At 44.6% G+C, this 20,200-nt stretch overlaps 1 protein-coding gene across 1 annotated transcript; it reads left to right on the plus strand.

The window, feature by feature from the left end:
• The first annotated feature begins 749 nt into the window (after positions 1-749).
• radil (Ras association and DIL domains) lies at positions 750-19,701 on the plus strand. The gene is made up of 21 exons (XM_029505991.1): positions 750-839; positions 2,337-2,426; positions 2,629-2,743; positions 3,571-4,075; positions 6,713-6,828; positions 6,937-7,113; positions 7,203-7,674; positions 7,774-7,887; positions 8,301-8,431; positions 9,839-9,876; positions 10,023-10,174; positions 10,359-10,471; positions 11,051-11,167; positions 11,921-12,044; positions 14,148-14,320; positions 14,481-14,631; positions 15,436-15,662; positions 16,211-16,544; positions 17,296-17,435; positions 17,976-18,115; positions 18,382-19,701. The coding sequence occupies exons 3-21, from the start codon at positions 2,660-2,662 to the stop codon at positions 18,479-18,481; spliced, it is 3,408 nt and encodes a 1,135-aa protein (XP_029361851.1). The 5' UTR covers positions 750-839; positions 2,337-2,426; positions 2,629-2,659; the 3' UTR covers positions 18,482-19,701.
• The last annotated feature ends 499 nt before the right edge of the window (positions 19,702-20,200 follow it).

Raw genomic sequence — 20,200 nt, forward strand, 5'->3', positions numbered from 1 at the left:
TTAAAAGTTTAAGCTTCAGCACATTGATGTGTTAAAGGTGGCCCCCTCCCAGAGTGCTGTGTCTCTCTCTCTCCGGCTCTCCCCGGCTCTCTCCGGCTCTCCCTTCGGCTCCATCCGGCTTTCTCCGGCTCTCTCCGGCTCCCTTCGGCTCCCTTCGGCTCCTTTCGGCTCTCTCCGGCTCTCCCTTCGGCTCCATCCGGCTTTCTCCGGCTTTCTCCGGCTTTCTCCGGCTTTCTCCGGCTCTCTCCGGCCCCTCCGGCTCCCTTCGGCTCTCTCCGGCCCCTCCGGCTTTCTCCGGCTTTCTCCGGCTCTCTCCGGCCCCTCCGGCTCCCTTCGGCTCTCTCCGGCCCCTCCGGCTTTCTCCGGCTCTCTCCGGGGCTCGCACCGCCTGCTGTCCGCCAGGCGGAGCCGTCTCCTCCCGCTCGGGTGCGGAGCAGGTGCAGCCGAAGAGGTTCGGCTGTTTCCGTCGCGGCTCGGCGGCGGACGGCCGTGGATGGGGGAATGCGGCTGCCGGAGGCGGCCGGCATTGCTGGGCTGGCTGTCGGCGGAGATGTGCGCACAGAGGCGGGAGCTCTCCGGGGGTGGCGGCCGTCCAAGTTAACGGGGCTGGGAGGGAGCCTCGGACGGCTGGGTGCCGCTCGGATCAGGGCAGCTGGGTTATTTCTGGGGTGTTTTTTTTTTTGTTTGTTTGTTTGGTTTTTTTTGTTTTGTTCTTCTTCCTCTGTATTTCTCTCCCACCGCCGTATCAGGGATTTTCTGCCTTGCAGGGGGAGATAAGAGCCGAGCCGAGCCGACGAGGACTCCCCGGCAGCGCGATGGAGCCACGCACTGCAGACAGCGTGAGTATGGACTCACCAGACGCCCAGCAGGGCCCCCCGGGGACCGGGCTCACTCTGCGGGGGTCACACCTCAACTTTTCCAGGAGCGATGTGCATCAACATCTGTCATAATTAGCACGAGCAGCGTTTAATGTGATTGTTGTGTTGTGTTGTGTTGAAGATCAGACCCGGCGTGTGTGGATTTTTTTTTTTAATAAGATCTTTGATAAATTCATGTGATGAAATAATAATTAGAGGCCGGGGCTGCCTGGAGACTCATCAGATTCATCTCTGAGGATTTCTTCCTGCCTTTTGTTGCCATGGCGGTTGCTATTGACGACCACGGAGTCCAGAGTCGTAAACAGACGGACAGTGAATAAAGGGCAGCCCCATAATAATATCCATCCTGTTATGTGTGTCCACTTTTTCCTGGAGCCTTTAATTGTGACCTTCTTGCTGCCCAGACAAGGACACACACAAAGTAAGGAGGTGGAGAAGTTGTGACAGGGTTAGCAAATGTAACACAACCTCCCTGGGTCACAGCATACAACCGACCAAATGCAAAATTTAGTCCCCCACCCACCCCTGTTTCTTTCTTTTGTGTGTGTGTGTGTGTGTGTGTGTGTGTTGCTTGTTGCCCCCAGGATTGAGTTAACTGCGGCCAAGTCGGCAGATTATGGTGGATTAGCGGGCATTTAAAATAGTCACGTTATCCCACCGGTGCTTGCAGAGTCATCTTGAACAACACCTTTTAGGCTGATTGCCAAATATTTACTGAAAAGAAAAGACAAAACAAAACTGTATAAATGAAGAGACACAAAAACACCAAAGCTGCAGGAGGTTTCTGTTTTCCTCCCATGACAAAGTGTCCTGCTGCACTGGCTGTGAAATGTTCCTGATCCAACCAGCATTAAAGCTCTTCATCGGTCAGAAGAGTTCATCCAAAGCCAAGCGTGAAGTGTGTGTGTGAGTTTGTAGGGAGATGGACTGAAACAGACCTGTTTATGGAGATAAACATGGATGACCTGGACGCAGAGAGAGTTAATCTCTCATTATCTGAACTGTGAAAATTTCCTCTGTTGCTGCACTACTTCAAACAAAAAGCAAAATGTTGCTTTCATTAATTTATAAAGTATTTGATTTCTTACTTGATGTTTGAAAAATATGTGAAAAATTATAATTATAACTATATCATTCAGTCATATGTGTAACTTTAACACAACACATTCAAAAATCAATATTTTAATTGATAATGAAATAACCATCTGTTGGTTCTCCAATATGGAACTGAATATAAACACAACAGGAGTTTTAAATAAGCAGAACAGTTCTAGTTATGAAGACATTAACCTGCTCTGAGTTCTCCACCGTTGTTCCCACAGACTCATGTTAGGCCAATATGATGCTGATTTACAGTTTTGACTCCGTCGTGAAAAACAGCTTAGCTCGCTCAAGAAATCATTAAGAGCTCAACCTCACAGCGGTAGTATCTGAAGGATGTCTCTTTTTCTTACGCAGAGTGAAAGGTGACAGTGAAATGAATCCTCAGCTCTAACTGTTTGCCTGGTGCTGCTGCACGTAGAGGTGAATACACATCATTGCATCAAGGTACTTAACAGACACACACACATGCATGCTTCTGTGGGGATACATCTTCCATGACAGATGTAGATTTAGAGTTCATTTCTTTGCTTTTCAGCACTACAAATGATCCCAACATGTGTGTGTGAGACAGAGACCTCTGTAAATATTTGAATCCTCTGTCGTGTATTCAAATGAAGCATTTAAAATGTGTGTCATTTCTCCCTAGTCGTGGCGTTCGTGAAGCCAACAGCAGCATCATGTTTTACGGTTCTTCCTCGGGGGCCAGTATGTCCCTCCCATCCAAGAGCCGTCTGAAACGCCAGAGCCGGACCTTCACGCAGGTAAGGAGTCCACGCTGATCAGAACTTTTTCACTCTCGGCAATCCCTCCTGAAGTAAATAAGCAGAGAAAACAAACTCCAGCAAATATTGATTCATCAACGTTTGATAGCAGTAGTAAGTTTTTTTTAACGGTCCGTTCACCTCGATAACCAAATACAAACATTTCTCATTTGTCTCTTGAGGTTTTTATCTATGTAGTTTTATTTTTTTGGTGTTTAACGGTGTTTTTGTGTTGTTGTTTTTTCTTTCTTTGTGCTGGTGGCTTTAGGCATTAGTGTTGAAATATGGAAACTGCTGGATCGATTGTAAATTTTTTATATTTATGGACCTTCATGGTGACTGGAGGATGAATCCTCCTGACTTTGATGATCCGGACTTTCCCATGACGTTGACATTTGTGGCTTTGAGTCAAATGTCTAAACATACGAACGCACTGGCATGATGCTTGTTTTTGATTTTTGTGTTCCCTTTTGGACGAATTGTAGGGACCTTGTAAATTCCCATCTCGTGCCATCATCAGCTGACACATTTCATTAGGTCATTACTTTAGTTTATGACCCAATAGCCACAACACAAAGTGCTAAAACACTAAGCCAGTGAACAGCCCCACACTGACAGTGGGATTATTGTGAGTATGTGCTGCTGCTAACATGGCTGTAGATTCTAGTTCATATGAGGTTGATCAGGGTGGTGAAGACTGCTGTGTAATTTATTTTCACCTCCAGTTTGGCAGAAATGACAGAGATGGAAGTCTCAAAAACTTCTACATGATGCTGTGATGTGTGATATGTGCAGAGTAAATTCATCACTGTCCGTCTGTTCTCCAGGTCCTGTACCGCACTCTGAGTTACAGAGACCGCGTCCCGACAGAAACTGGAACGAACACCCGTGCGGACAGGCGTTCGACGACTGAACCTCCAGAGCGACCGGCGGACGACCCAGCCGAACTCTCCACGCAGAGCTCGGCTCCGGGAGTGCTGAAGATTTTTGGAGATGAAATCTGTGCTGGTGCCAACTACAAGAGCGTTTTGGCCACGCCACGCTCCAGTGCACAGGAACTGGTCAAAGAGGCACTCGAGCGTTACTCGTTGAACAAGGATGCTGCTCACTCTTATGTCCTGTGCGATGTGATCGGACGTTTGGAGGGGGGAGGTGGGATAGGGGGAGGGGGGTGGCGGACTGAATGCTTGCGTGCTCTGGGGGACAATGAAAAGCCGCTGTTGCTCCAGGAGCTGTGGAAGCCCCGAGAAGGACACGCTCGCAGATTTGAGCTGCGCAGGAGAGCAGAGGTGGAGGAACTCAACGCCAAAGAGAAGGATACTATCACTGCTGGTGAGGAAACACACACACACACAACTGGTCCAATTCTTTCCTTTCTTAACATGTCAAACTCAGCAGAAAAGCACAGCTCGTTAGTTCCTCTGCAGTGTCTGTTTGTGTGTGTGTGTGTGTGTGTGTGTGTGTGTGTGTGTGTGTGTGAGAGATGCAGGTTAAGAATATTTGCCAGATGTTCCTGTAGAGAAAATATTGATTGTGTGAGTGATTATGAGAGTCTGTTTTTTATGGAGCTGCTGTACCGTTAATACATCTGATCTTCTGTTAAAGAGACATGTTCAGTTTCTCTTAGTGCTCAGTTCTAGTCTGAGAGATGCACACACACACACACACACACAGACGCACACGGTGCAATTGAAATGCTTGGACAGACAGAAGTGAGGATGCATGTGGCATTTTTATGAATGACACATTTCTGCTTCTATGAGTTCTGGTTTATAACTTCTCTGACTCACACCTGAACTGTGTATTATTAATTCATAAAACAGTTTCTCTGCCTCGGATTTTGTGAGAAATATGAGTCATTATAATATGTAAATGAAAATAACCTTTATGATTTTCCATCTGAGTTGCAGTAATGGTAAATCTCTGTCGATTTTTCTCTCTTTGGGAATCATACAGTGGCCTTTATGTGAAATGAGTTTGCTATAATTGATGAACAGTTTGCCATTTGCACAAATCTGCACACACTCATCCCCATGCGTCCTGTGAGACCAGTGAGAGAATAATAGTGTTGAGAAAGATGGGAGAGAGGATTTTCAGCTTAGCTGTCAGACATTGCACTTTGCAGCAACACTAACATTTCTCATGAGGCATGCCGGGGTTACTGGTTGCTATGTCAACTTCTGTGGTAGCTCGAGAGTCAGTCAGCAATCTCACAGTTTTTATTGTTGTTTGGTACAGTGTTATAAGTTGTCGACACCAGAAAAGACAACCAACCTGCGAAAGCATGAAACCCTGGAAACCTCCCCAAACATGTTTCCATTCTTGTTTTTTAATGCCTTTTAAACTGGTTCTACTTAAAGGAAATGTCATCAGTCAAAAAGAGAAACTTCTACAGATGAAACAAGTAAATCATGATGCACTTAAAAGTTAGGAAGTGACAAAAAAATTGCAGCTTTCATAAATGTCATGTTCTCCAAGTTATGTCAAAATTTGCTCCAAATCCAGCAGAACATCATGCTTTTACTGGGGATTATTTTAAAGAGGAGGTGAAGACACGTTTGGTGTGCAGGTTAGGTAATTATGGGATGATAAGTGTGGAAAAATCGCTGTAGCGAAGGAAAAATGTGGCAAGTTTTGGCAATATTGGAGTTCCTCAGCACAAATGAATGACAGGACAGACCGTATTGATTAGATCAAGTTGGTATTGTTCTTTAAATTGGATTTGTTGACGATAAGAATAAAAGATTATTACCAGCCTTATCCTTTCCACTTAAGGCATTCTTTACAGCTTATACCTTTCTGTTTATCATCTGAAAATTTTGGCACTAACCCTTTCTCTGATGTGTTATAGTGTTTACAAAAGTCACACAACCTGGAGTTTTCCTTCTCTCTTCTGTCTCTAATTTATCCTGTTTTTCCTGCTCTTAGTGTTTGTGTGACTGTGCATGTGCATGTGTGAATTATGCCGATTTTCAAATACACTTTTTTATGCTGAGATACCACTTTAAAGGTACTGAAGGATTTTCAGTATCATTACGTGAACATATCACAGGCAAATTAATTAGACGCACTTGAAAGCAGAGAAGACACTAAATATTCATGTCAACCTATTTGACAGTGACTGTGAGAAGGAAAATCCTGTATCTCACCTTTAACTGTGTATCTCTTTTTACCGGTGAGCGGTGTGACTCACTAGAAGCATCTAAGACCGTTTTTGTTCCATAATGCCTGCATGTCTTGTGAAGTGCCAATGGTGTGTGTGTTTGTGTGTGTCTTTATGGGAGTTATTCTGTGCTTGGTGTTTTGGTGAGGGGGGGAAGGTCTTTTCTCAGCCTCCTGCCTCCTAACTACTCCCACCCTGCTGTAGGGCCCAAAACCTCCCAATTCCTGGCGGCTCTAATGGGTCGGTCTGGGCTCGGCAAACACAGGAGCTCCCCCCTCCGGTTTGGTCGAGTGGTACAGTCCAGCTCTAAAGGTGGGGACTGGCCTCAGGTAGGGTGGCTGTCAGTCATTGCCATGGAGACCACCTCTACCTGCGTTGTCACCAGTGCCACTCCCATTGCCAGTAATCCAACCAGTATGAGTGTGTGTGCAAACTTTGTGTGAGCCATCGCATGGCCTCAGTCCTCGTACCTGACTTCACCTTCCATCGGCCTCATGTGCTGCCGTATCCAGCACCATTTACTTCATCTGACTGGTTTTACTCAGTTTCCACTCAGTTCACACATGACTGTGCCTCAGAAGGGACTTAATCCAGACTTCACTCATGAGTCAAACTTACATTTTAACAATCCATATCACAGTTAAGCATGCCTTACTCTGATTTTCTGCTCTTTACCTTTCTTTTCTTCTGTCCTCCTTGCATCGCTTCTTCCTTTGGCTCATTGTTATTCTCTACCGGTTCTGCCTCTCGCCCTTTTCTCTCCCTCCTTGTTCTCTTGCTTGCTATTCCTCCCTGCTGTCCTGTAGATATTAATGCTCAAGCGCGTAAGCTCCAGAGGAACAGGGCGAAGGGGACGCTGACCCTGCCCCGGTCCAGCAACTCATCCTTCTGTCGCAGCCTCAGTGAAACCAGCCTCAACCAGGTGGGGCCTCACTTTGAAGCTTAGCCAGGATGATTGATTGTTATAGTTCATGACACTGTTATCATCCTGCCTTGAATCTTGAATGCTTGTGTGTGCATGTATTTTCAGCTGGGAGTAGGAGATGAGCCCAAACGTTACTACTCCACCCTGCCGGGGCCTTTGAGGGGTAGAGAGCGTGAAGCGGCCTCCAGCGGCCGAAGGAAAGAGGAGGGGAGTCAAGGAGGGGTGAGGCACTCGCTGTACCAGTCACCACATATCCTGCTGCTGCAGGGATTCAATCGACAGGTGAAGCTCATGGATGGGATTTTGCTTCCAGACGTCTGACGTTTCTGGTTGCGTCATCGTGGTCACGTTGATGGTGTTGTGTGTTGCAGGACTGCTTGGTGTACCTGCTGAACAGAGAGCAGCATACGGTCGGCCAGGAGACTCCATCAGCTCGTCCCAACATCTGCCTCTTTTCTCCGGACATCCTGCCCCTTCACTGCCGCTTGCGCAGAGTCCCTGCACCCCGTCGCCATGCCAACAACAACAAGGGAGAAGAGTTGGCAGACAGTCAGCGGTTCTGTGTTGCCGTTGAGCCTGTGCTCCACGCCACCGTTTTGGTGAACTTTTCCCGCTGCGAGCGCTCCACCACGCTGCGACACGGTGACCTCCTCTCCTTTGGAGCGCATTACATCTTCCTGTACAAGGACCCCACGGGTGCTAAGCCGCTGCCAGCTCAGACCTTGGCACGCCTTCGCACCTTGGGGCAGCTTTACGACGCAGGGGTGGAGGAAGGAGAGGGAGGAGCTCAGACTTGTAAGATGTGTGGTTCTGTGCTGAAGGACAGAGGAGCCCAGGTGTCGAGTGCTCCGGCGGTCAGACGTGGCTTCAAACCTCACCTGGTGAAGCCTCGCAGCGGGGGCACCGTGGCAGGAGGACCCCTTACTTTGACCGGAGGGGAAGGAAGTGGAGCAGGAAGAGGAGGGGGGGGTCAGAAAAGGAAGCTGCAGCTGGTTTTTGACCAGGCTCATGAAGACCAGCTGTTAAACAGGATCGTGTCCCTCATTGAACCTGGAGGTTTGTCTAAGACTGAAACCTTTTTAGGTCACCTGATGTCATGATCATTTTGCACATCTTACAACTGCTAGGACGTCTGTAGCCACGCAGATAGTTTGATGTTTTTAGATATTAAACTTTGAAAAACTATTTAGCTGCTACGACAAAGCTAGGACTGCAAAGAGACTGTAAATTAGACACCAGGGTCGAATCTATGACACAGTCACGCCTTCATATTAAAGAAAAGGGAAAATGGTGACAAGAGCGCTAATGCCCATTCCTATGAGTAAGAGCCCTGTTTCAGCTTTATTCTGTTCTCATTGGTTGTAGAACTCAAACAGTGAATACAGAATCAAGCTATTAAAAAATATCCTGTGAAGACGTGTTCCTTGTCTGATGATCAGTGACCCTTCAAACCGCTGTCTTGCTCTTAGGCGATGACCATAAGCTGACACCGGCCTACCTGCTGTGTTTGTGCATACAGCACTCCGCCTCAACCTTCCCACCCGGGAGTTTCGGGAAACTGCTGCTCAAGATTGTGCGGCGAATTCAGACCATTGCATGGGTCAGTGTCTGCCGGTCTAACTGTCTCTGTGTCTCACTGTCTCTTGTGGTACTTTGGACCCCCGTGGAGAGAAACTGCTCAGCCATGTCAGGTCAGGTGAATAGTTAGACAGGGTTACATTTCATAGGTGCTGTACAGACGCTCACACTATTCCCATACAACTGTGCCATGAACTGCCTGTCACAGAAACAGCTTCTGAGCTTGTTATATTGTTTATTTAATCACTTAGATCTAATCCTGACACACAGAGGGCCATTTCTGGTTTTATTGATGATCTCTGGTGACTGCTCTTTTCTGATACTCTTGAATGTTAGTGGTGCATCAGAGACAGCTGCCCAAAGACTCAAAGGCATTTCACTGGTGATTCAAATCACTTCTTATCCAGATCACTTTCTCTGTTTCTATTAACAATACATCACTTTATTGAATATAGTACTGGTTCACAACAGAAATTAGAATATTATAATAACAGAATGTTATTTGTGGCGTGCCTCAAGTTACCGTTCTAGGTTCATTATTATTTTTGGCATACATGCTTCAGCTTCTTTGATGTTATTTATTGATAAACAAATGATGATTCATGAGTTTTTTCTGGATAATACTCAGCTCTCTGTAACCCCAACACAAGCAGTCTAGGTAGCCTTGAAAACCGCCTCAGTGTGATTGATTTGTTAATGTCAGCAGTTCAGTCCTCTTGGCAGCCTACACGTTATACATGTTGCCAAAAGCTAGAAGTTTGGTTTGACTCCTTAGTGTCACAAGATATTATGAGAGATAAGAGATATAATATCAGCTAAGTTCACTTTTCTCTCCGTATCCATTCACTAACCTGAGCCAAAGGTTTTTTTCTTGCCAGCAGCCGGTTCAGACTGCAGCAGTGAAGATTTTAGCTAATTCATAATCCCATTACTTCTAATATTTTTTTATACAACGATTGACATTGAAGGTCCTAAAAGGTATTTCTGAACTCCTTGCTGTTTGTGAGCCAAAGCACAACCTGAAGTCCCCTGGCATGAATCTCTGAGCTGTCCCTCGATCAAGGCTATTAAATAGAGACGACAGAACCTCTGCTATCAAAGCTAGGGACTCTGGGACCCCATGCCAGAGAACCTAGCCTTTTAAATATATGAGATTTGATGTACAAAATGATGCTGCTGCTGTCTTTCCTGAAGAGTCTTTGCATTGTGTTTATAATTAGGGTCATATTAGATTCAGGCCAGTAGGGCAGAAGGTAACTGTCAGTATGTGTCACTATGAGCGTGCAAGGTTTTGTAAATGTGATCGTGCTATTTCTCTCGCTGGGTTAGTGATAGCGTCACAAAGTGTGCCTCTCCTACGCACATCCTGAAAGTTTAATGAGCACTTAATTGCAGCGTGTGTGTGTGTGTGTGTGTGTGCACCTTTCAGGAGAAGACAAAGGAGCTGGCTCAGAAGCAAGCTCAGCAGTGAGTATTGCTTTTCAACTTGCATTTGAAAGGAAGAGAGCATGTGTGTGTTTTTGTACAATGTATGTCAGTGTGTTCATTGTGTCAGTGTCTCTACCTAACCGTATTTAACCCTCCCCTGTGGCTGTGTGTGTGTGTCCATGTAGCCAGGACCCAGCCTCCCTGTCTCTACTCAGTATCTCAGACCTGATCCCAGATCTGCAGACTATCTTCTTCTGGATGTCCAACTCCATCGAGATCCTCTACTTTATACAGCAGAGAGCACCGGCATACACACACAGCATAGAAACGATGCAAGGTACACACGCATATACGCACATACCAACACACAAAGTGTGACTGATGAGGGAGGGAAGAAAACATGGCTGGAGAGTAATAATTCACACTGACATCCAGTAGGTACTGATACTGCAGGCAGTGCAGCTACAACACTCCCTCTGTCTCAGTATACATATTCGTCTGTCTTTGTCATCTTTGTGCAGGGTCAAAAGAGTCGTTACTATCGGCGACGATATCAGCCAATGAGGAGGCCATGACTATCTTGGAAGAAGTGATTATGTACACTTTCCAACAATGTGTCTACTATATCACCAAGGTAATCTGTCACGGTGGCAAATACGCCATCCTCCTGATCATCAAGGCATTTTTATCCTGTTGTTCAAACTGGGCTGCATGAATAATAACTAGGCTGGAAACTTTCCATGGGAATTAATAAGAATATATATGAACAGATGGAAATAAACTGGAAATTTACAAAAACCCAAGGTTGGTCTTTAACAGGAAACTTAAATATAACTGAGGAAACTGTATTGTAGCATAAATTTTGATAAATATTGTGAGTTGTTTTTTTTTTCATCGTTGAATAATGTTTTGATATGATACAGTTTGTTTAAATAATTTACAGTTAATTCCCATAATTCCCATGTGAAGTTTCCAACTTTCCAATATTTCCAAAATTCTCTAGCTGAACTTCCCATGGAAATTTACCTCAAATCATCCACCCCTCTGTAACCCAAACGATAACTGACCCACATAAATAGAGACGATCTGCATTCTTACACACACACACATAATTTATGACTAGGTGAGGTAAGAATATGATTAAATCTGAATATTTTCTGAATATTTTCCAGATCACTTCCATAATCAATTGTGTGTTTCTGTGTGTGTCAAGGCTCTTTATGTAGTGTTACCAGGTTTGTTGGACTGTAATCCATTCCCAGTGGACAGCTCTGAGCCCTGCTGGAAAGGCGGTGTAGGGTTTCCTGAACCTGTGCGCAGAGTCCTCCAGGTAAACACATCCCGCTCTGTATACTGTACTATAGAGCAGTCAGGGCTGCTGATTGAACAAACATTGCCACAAAGTGTGAAGTGTGATGTCTTTGTTTTAGGTAGAACAGATAAATCTAATGCACGATGCAAAGAGGATGTGTATGTGAAACAGAAAGATGTGCTCATTGACATTAAAGTCTTGCATTTAAAAATTTAAGAGAAATAATAAAAAATAATTTTCAAATAATTTAATGGTCAATATTCTGACATATTTCTTATTTTCTCAGAATTTTTTTTTCTGTGTTCAGAAGAAATTGAGAATTTCTGAATATTTATAATTGTCCAATTTGAAATTTGCCATCAACCGCAGTCGCACCGGAGGGAGATATTGTCTGCTATAAATAGATACACTGGTCCATCGGACAGATTGGGCTGTTGACGCCTCTCTTTTATTTTGCTTCATACAGCAAGAAATCTTGTCACATGAGGTGACAAATACCTGCAAAGGTCAAGGCAGCAAAATGTTTGTCTCTTGTCTGCATTTTTTATGTCATGTGTTCAGATTGTTCTCTCAGTCACTGATGTTAATGGATGCACATATCAAGACATTTCACATTAAAGTGTTTGGCTTGAATGTTTTACTTCTTTATAGCTTCACTGAAGAAATTAAATGAACTGCTGTTCAGAATATTATATTATGTATAATCTTTGTCTTTTTCTCTGCACATCACTTTGTGTGTGTGTGTGTGTGTGTGTGTGTGCATGTGTGTAGGTGTTTCAAAATACCCAAGAGCTTTTGCAGGGCTACCAGGTCCACCCGGAGATCCAGGCTCAGATGTTTGCCTACCTCTTTTTCTTTTCCAACGTGTCGCTTTTTAACCAGCTAATGGACAAAGGTAGGTCAATGGAAAAAAAAACAAAAACGAAACCCCCTCACATACGTTCTCTTCCATTAGACCTTCCCCTGGGATTCATACAGTTGTTAGTGTTTGTGAGACAGACTGAGACAGTGTGTCCTTGTGTCCTTGTCAGCATTTTGACGGAGACTAACCCAGATTTGTCCTCAACGCCCTTCTCCTATCTGCATTCTGTTCCTCCGTCCTCCTCCTCCTCCTCCTCCTCCCTGCCTTCCTTCCTTCCATCTGGCCATCAGGGGGTGAGACAAAGAGGGGTGGAGGTTGAAATGGATGGATAGCAAAAAGAGGTAGAGCAGGGGAGGAGGGGTGAAGGGCAGTGTGAAGGGTAAAGGGCTGGAAGGCCACTCAGCTGTTGTCATCACCTTCCTAATACTTTACTACCTTGTTTAAATAAAGAAAACACAAATTTACCAGCAGCTGTATGTAGGTGTCTGACTACCAGCCACTTCCTTTTTCCATCCCCTCACCTTATATCTGCAGCCACACGCACACACACACACACACACACACACACACTCTGCACACGGTATATGTCTTCATTAGCTGGTGGAGACAGCAGAGATCACATGTCTGGCAGAGGGAGACGGAGAAATACCTTTACGTTCATGCAGAGGGTCCCCAGTCGCCCCCACCGCCGACCCCCCCGCCGTCTTCCCGTCTCTCTGGCCTTTTCCTTCTCTCCCTTGCTTCCCTTTTTTTTGTGGCTCATTGATATTTCTCTGCTGATGGTGTCCATGGTAACAGTGAAGTGAGTTTGTAGCAGGTAATGCTGACGTTTGCATCGGGCTGTCTGCAGCTAACACAGCTAACACACACACACACACACACACACAATTTGCTTGCTCACTCACATTCCCCTTCCAACAACACGCACAAACAGAAAGACCACTCAGGAAAGAAGACTGATGCAGAGATGTTCTGCTCTGTCATTGATTTGTTTGATTGTGTTTATGTGTTGTGACATCTTGTAAAGTAATTATAATGAATAGCTCTTGTTTTTTTTTTTTTGTTTTTTTTTGGATTGTTCATTTGAGTGTGTACGGTGGTTTTTTGAGTCTAAAGGTGATTGTCTTTATGTAAACTAGCTACTATGAAGGATTATGACACCTTGGCTAAGAGGTTAAGTGATGTCTCGTCTGCTTGCACTGCCTCATGTAGATTACTGTATTCCGAGACATAAGCCTATTACAAGGGGGCGTGTGTATGTATGTGTGTGTGCATCGAAAACATATGGTGGAATATTTGAAGAGTTATGTGAGAGCTGTCTTCACATAATGTTGCCAGTTTATTGTCTCTCTGAAGCTTGTTGACATGTCTCATTTGTATTAAAATAATTAAACTTTTTTTTTTTTTGTACTGAACAATAATCATCTCTACCACCAATTATTATAAACTGTGAGCCACCAAAAGCTGACGGACCAGATCCATAATCTTGTGTACTTTTTCTGCCCAGAGAGCTCTACAGCTCTACATCTATTTCATATTTCAGCCCATTTAAAAATCAGGCTCCCAGCTCTAGTCCAGTTGTTTGTCATTGTTTGTCCTAAAGCCCAGAGTCCTGAGCTCACTTTGGGGGGATTTCAGAAAGCTTAAAAAGGCATTATGACTGCAGGGAGGCAATGCACTGACAGACTGACAAACTATGGGATGCCTGCTTGACAAATGCTAGATTTAGAGTTATCATCTGCTTAACTTCCCTCAAAACTTCTCTCACTTCAATGATGTGATGCAGCAACAGAGAGGATTAGGCAGCGTAAGGAATGCAGACTGTGTGCTGGTTTTCTGTGCAGTAAAACAGAACACCCGCTCAGCTGAGCCCTTCTGCAGCAGTCCATTTGTATTCTGCAAGGAGCTAGCGTCTGGTGGCTGTTGCCATTGTTTCATTGACTTCAATATCAACTTAATTAAAAATTAATATCTCTATTCCCGTACAATACTCACATAAACATGCAGAGAAACACACACACAGTCTGTTTTACTCTGCCTTTCTCTCAGACGTGCACACTTACCACCCAAATGCAGAAATTCATTGCAGTGTTTCTGATGAAATAAGCCAACTTTTGTGTGTGTGTGCGCGCGCAGGTCCATCTCGGGGCTGGTTCCAGCGGTCCAAGGTGCTGCAGATTCAGGCGTGTTTGCGAATGGTAATGGAGTGGGCAAGCAGGTCTGGTCTGGGACATCTTGCTGACAAATTCTTCACCAAACTCAACAGCGCTGTGTCTATACTGGCCACATCTCCACAACAGCTCACACAGGTAACACACGCACACTCTGGGTTTGTTCTGGTTCTGTAACATACAGCCAATGATGAGTAATCACAAAATGTCTGGCCTCCTTTTATTTCATTTTTTGCTGTTTTACAAAAGGGTCCCGGATGTCTGACTTATCTTCCCTTTGCTTCTTTTCCATCGGCAGCTGAGTTGGCGAGCACTGTCCAGTGAGCACCCAACTCTCAAACCAGTCCAGCTCCACAGGATTCTCACTCAGTACCAACTCACAGTGGAAATAGGCCCGGTTCCAACATGGCAACCCAGCAGTGAGGACGAGGCTTACATATACCGAACAGGTAGAAGTCTGAATTTTGTTTCTGTAGCCCTTCTTATAATATGTATATATATATATGTATATAAGTCTAGCCCCCGCGACCCGACCCCAGATAAGTGGATGAAGATGGATGAATGAGTATGTCTCGCCTTATTCAGACTACAGGTCGCCTACAGTCTGATGATTCAGGGGCAGGTTGTCCTTGGAGGGTGTTAATGAAAGAATTGTAAATGAGTCAGAATAAGGACATCCACTAAAATCGATGTCCGTTTGGTTTGGGGGACATTTAGAAGGACATTTATGCCAACATGCCATATCTTGATTTTGGTTCATGTCCTTTTGATCACTGATGAAGGTTATAATGTTCAGCTTGGGAGCTTGTTCAGTTGAGAGGATTTTTTTGAACTTTGGTTATTTTGGAGGCTGGTCTTATTTTTGTCCACCTGATGTGTATCAGGTGGACAAAAGGCAGCAATGCACTTCTGTAAAATACAACCTTCAGGGTGAACAGTTACAGGACTGTTGTGATTTCTTTCTTCAGTCATATCAATCATATCATTCAAAACCAACAATGTTGTTGGTTATTATTACATAATTTTATCCTGTTTTGTTCACCTGCTGCGCAATCCAGGTGTTGAGTACGCCCTCCCACACACACACACACACACACACACAGGGCAGAGCGTGATCAGAAACAAAGCTGGTTTCTAGTCATTAAGCTGAAAGAGTGACAGGTTGATGCAACCTGGATCAGGCCCTCAGTGTTATTTGTGTGTATGCATGACTGTGTGCGTTCATCTGCTAACATCAGTTTGTGTGTGTTCAGTGGACCTCCTGGAGAGCTTCGAGAACCATCCTCCCATCGTGTTGCCCAGCGCTGGATTCAGAGTGGACTTGGACGGCGAGTGTGTGGAGGACAGCATCTACAGACAGCTGCTGTACATCCGCCACTACCTGTGGGGGCTACGCACCAAGACGCAAACCCACACCAGCACTCCCAGCGTGCACACACACTCCAATGGAACCAACACAGCTGACTGGCCCGACGTTCAGGTCACAAGACACACACACACACACACATACTGCATACTGTCAAATACACACACCTCGCAGTAATCCAGTCCATGTGCCTCAGCAGCTGTGGTGGTTGAGGAGTTCCTCATAATCCCATAAATGAAAGACAAAAACCCTCTACTTCAGCCCACACACACACACACACACACACACACACACACACACACACACACACACATACACACTCGCAGAAACCTAGACATGGTTAAATCATTGTTAATCTGATTAGTCTTTAGGCTGTCTAATTAGTGGGAACGGCTGACTAGACCATAATCCCCAGTGTTACTGCACCCTGTGCACATACATGCACACACAGAAACACATACATTCACAAATATGCAAAAATGTAAATGATTATATTATGATTCACTTAAAACTTTAATCATCTCTAAATAAGATACATCAAATAATGGTGCTTTTAGTGTACTCTACTCCATTCAGGCTCTACCTTAGATGACAGGAGGAATATTTATTTTTCAACGACCTTGTACGAGTCTCTTAAGTCTTTCTGACCCTTCTCAACACAGAGGGAGATATTGCCTCCAGCCCACAGCAGCCCCCGCTCTGGGGGTCCTGGGGACGAGGCGATGGCAGATACGGGAGAGGAGAGAGGACGAGACAGACCCCCAGGCCAAGTACATACACACAGCCTCAGAAGGAACGGCACCATTCACCACTCCCGAACCGCAAATCCAGATCCATCTTGCCTGTTGACCCCTCCTAACACACCGCTGTACCCAGAGGGAGGAGGAGGAGGCCCTGGGCCAATCATAGGCCCCAACACCCAGACTAATGGCTGCCCCAACAGAACAGCGGCAGATAGTAAGAAAACCAACGGACTCATCACCAATGGACTGGAAGGTAGGCTGGATTATGTACAGAAAGTGGACAAAATAACAGGAATGTGAGCAGTGTGCGGTAATCCGACACACTGCCACCAAAGTCCAAGGCTGTAACTATTGGAAAGATCATAAAAATAATATAAATATACATATATAACTAACCTGGAAACAAGTTATATTATATATTTATATTATATGAAATATTTCTCATGATTATGAGATAAAATGGAGGACTCAGATGGCGTTGCAAAAATGATAGCTAACTTTAGACTAAGTTCCATCGTGTTCAGAAACTGAATAGGATCAGAAATGAAACTGGTCACCTGTTGCAGATGTGCTCGATGTTCACAGCCTGCTAACATGTTAACTGTTGTTGTAGAGGTCTCTGAGGTCTGTCCTCAGGAGCTTATCTGTCCCCTGGTGGTCAAAATCAATCATGCAGCTCTAAATTTTACCTTCTTGCCTGATCAGGTGTCTTGTTGTTATAAGTTGCTGATGTGTGTCCCATGTGAAGTGTCTCCACTGTGCACTGTGTGTGCAGAGTGCAGTAAGTGTGACATCTGCAGGCTCTTGTCAGAAAGACGTTTGCGTGTCAGACCTCCTCAGTAGCTGCACCTTCACATTTGTCTTGGTTACCAGTGTGTGTCTCTTCTGCACAGCAAAACCCGTTGTGTTTGTCCAACCCCATAGCGAGACCCTCTGTGTGTGTGTGTGTGTGTGTGTGTGTGTTTGTGTGTTTTTGTGGATTTGGGTGCTCATGTCCTCTGCAGGGTGTATTAGTGGGTGTGAGTTTCCTTTCCCTGTATCCTCCCCTGGCGCCCCTCCCCTTCCTGATGACTTGTGTGTGGTGTTTGTAGTGGAACTGGACAAGGGACCGTATGGACTGGGAATGGGACTCATCGATGGCCTGGTGAGTAGAAAAAAAAACTTTCAAACGTTTCATATTTTATCAGACATTTCAGCCCAAGTTTTAATAAGTTTTGCTATAAAAAAAAAAAACAAACAAAAAGAAAAAATGTTTAAATACGTTCTCTCCAGACAACAAGGTGGGAATTAGGGAATTATATATTCATAACTTCTATGTACACATTTTTAAGGCATAAAATAATGTATGAATGTATTATATACTGCCATTCAGTTACGAAAGAATAACAGACAAGTTAGTTATATAACTACGAAGAGCTTACCTCTTATAAAGAGGCGAAGAATAACAATCTAAAGCATTTTCTTTGTCAAATCTGATTTTATTACATTATGAAGTAGTTTTTTTTTTTCGATCAGATATATGCCAAGGCCATTAGCTACTGAAAAGAAAGAGAGAACAACTGCGTTTCTGCTTGAATCCATCAATATTTGAAGCTCTGAGCTCGTAACACACGACACACATTTTCCATCACTGTGGTAAAAATGGGTTTCAAAAACTTCACACCAGCTCTTGTCCCTCCTGCAGCACACTCCTCTCAACGCTCCAGGTATTTACATCCGGACTCTGATCCCCGATGGACCTGCTGCCTCAGATGGCAGACTGAGGATCGGAGACCGTATCCTGGCAGTGAATGGGACCAGTCTGATCGGAGCAGATTACCAGAGGTACAGACGATGTTCCAGTTGTGCTGTTTGTGCCCTTTAACATTAAGATGGTGGCGATTAATGATACTGCTGGTTGATACTGACACAAATGATGGAGTGAGCAGTCTTCTCACTCGCTGTCAGGCTCTTAAGCCAATTGATTTCTTCGTTTGATTGGTGTGAGCCCAGACGGTGGTGCTCCTTCATCTGTACTCTGTCTCTGCTGAGCATCATGTAACTGGACTCTGTTTTTTCTCTGCCTACTTCCTCCTGTATGCTCGATGCAGCGCGGTGGATCTGATTCGTCTGGGAGGAGGTCGACTTCGCTTTCTGGTAGCCAAGTCTGACCCAGAAGTTTCAGAGAAGATCAGTGCCTCCTCCTGCTGACCACCTCCACTGCCCAGCTGAGAGACGCGGGACAGTGAGGGATACAGATACACAATCACACACCCGTGCGTACATATGCCACATGAATTATGAATGTGAAACCTCATGTCAGCACAGCACAAAGCCAAGCAATCACACTGGAGATAACTCTCCATGACTCCACTCCACAGCTGCCTCCCTCACGCTGACTCCTGCAGGGTCTGTGTGACAGACAGAATCTGTAAACCACCGCAACATCAAAGGAATATGCTGCACAGAAAGTTGCCTAATTAATCAGTGTTGGAGGTGGGTGAGGTCCAACCAGCCAGTATGCAGTCTGATTTGGTTTAAAAGCACAGTCTATTGGAGGGTTTTAAATCCTCAGTCAGCCCCTGAAGCATGTGTACACATAGGACCTTTTTCACCTGTATTTTAGAATAATTTGTATTAGCAGTTCAGGCGTTACGTAGCATGGTGAAGTGACTGCTCAGCTCCCGGACAACGGGGCTCTGAGACTGTTGGACATAAACGCAAATGTACCGTACGAGTAGAGACTAGCTCAGTGAAAGCCGGATGTCTTACACAATGCTTTTACGGTAGGATGTTTTATAAACCTGTTTGTTAGCGTCTGGAGGAGCATCACCACTGTCTGCTCATTCATTGTGTATGAATGTTTTGTATTGGAGAGTGGGCGAGGCCGGCAGAGGAGGAAAACTGGAGCGTTGTTCACGTTGAACCTCATCATTGAATTTTACCTCCACTGAACAGAAGATGAACACTTGAGGCTCGACCTCCAGCAGACGAGCTGCTGTCGTGGGACATCATTTATCGATTACTGAAATTTAAGGCATCGTCCTTCAGTTTCTGATGCACAATCACGGTTTGTATGAACCAACGTTTCTTGAGAATATATGCTGTATGTACCTGGTTACAAAGGTGTAAATAATTGTAAATATTTAACACTTGCTCACTTACTGTTTGGACAGAAAAGCTGTATTGGTGGAATGAGTCACTGTTGTTTCTGAAATATATTATCAGTAAATGAAATCTACTGATAAGGAAAAGACTGTTTTCTCAAGCAGATACAGATTTTTGTAAACAATTTGTTCAATGACGCAGATTCAATTAATACAAATACAGACTGTGCTCTGCATATTACCATTAAAATAGCTCATTAAAGGTGTGGGTCACCACACCTTACCAAAAAAAAAAAAAAGCAGATGTTGGTGTTATTTGCAAAACATTTTCAAATGAGTCAATATGATTTCTGTCCTCAACACACTGAAATTGAATGGAATTTGTACTGAAAATTTCAATTTAAAACATTTCACAGCAATTGTGGAGGACATATCTGAAAGAATTGGCAGCAAATGAGTAATTTCTGAGAAGTTATAAAATTTTCTAATGCAATGTGGAGACATAAATCTCAAGAAACATATGCAAAAAACAACTACGACTATGTGCTGAACCTACAAGGCGTCCCGGCCTGAACAATGCCTTCGCAGGTCACCTTTGAAAAAGTGAATTAATTTAAAACTGAAAAGGAAAAGCCTCACCTCGTCAGTTCCAGTGTTGGCTGGCCTTCCTCCCTGAACCCGGCTCTGTAGATATCCCCAAGGTGCTCAGGATCAGCACATCTACAGCGGTGACCCTCCAGAATCACTTTCAAACACTGCACATCCTGAGACTCAAGGACTGTGGGACAGTTGTTCTTCTGTTGACTACAGCTGCAGCTGAGTG

Source organism: Echeneis naucrates, chromosome 1, assembly GCF_900963305.1.
Source record: "Echeneis naucrates chromosome 1, fEcheNa1.1, whole genome shotgun sequence".
NCBI classification, from domain to species: Eukaryota; Metazoa; Chordata; class Actinopteri; order Carangiformes; family Echeneidae; genus Echeneis; species Echeneis naucrates.

Bases quoted from the DNA above. Each gene is read 5' to 3' on its own strand.
- radil (XM_029505991.1), top strand. From the start codon at position 2,660: ATGTTTTACGGTTCTTCCTCGGGGGCCAGTATGTCCCTCCCATCCAAG. The intron at 8,432-9,838 runs GTCAGTGTCTGC...TGCACCTTTCAG, and splicing joins GAATTCAGACCATTGCATGG to GAGAAGACAAAGGAGCTGGC. The intron at 10,175-10,358 runs GTACACACGCAT...ATCTTTGTGCAG, and splicing joins CAGCATAGAAACGATGCAAG to GGTCAAAAGAGTCGTTACTA.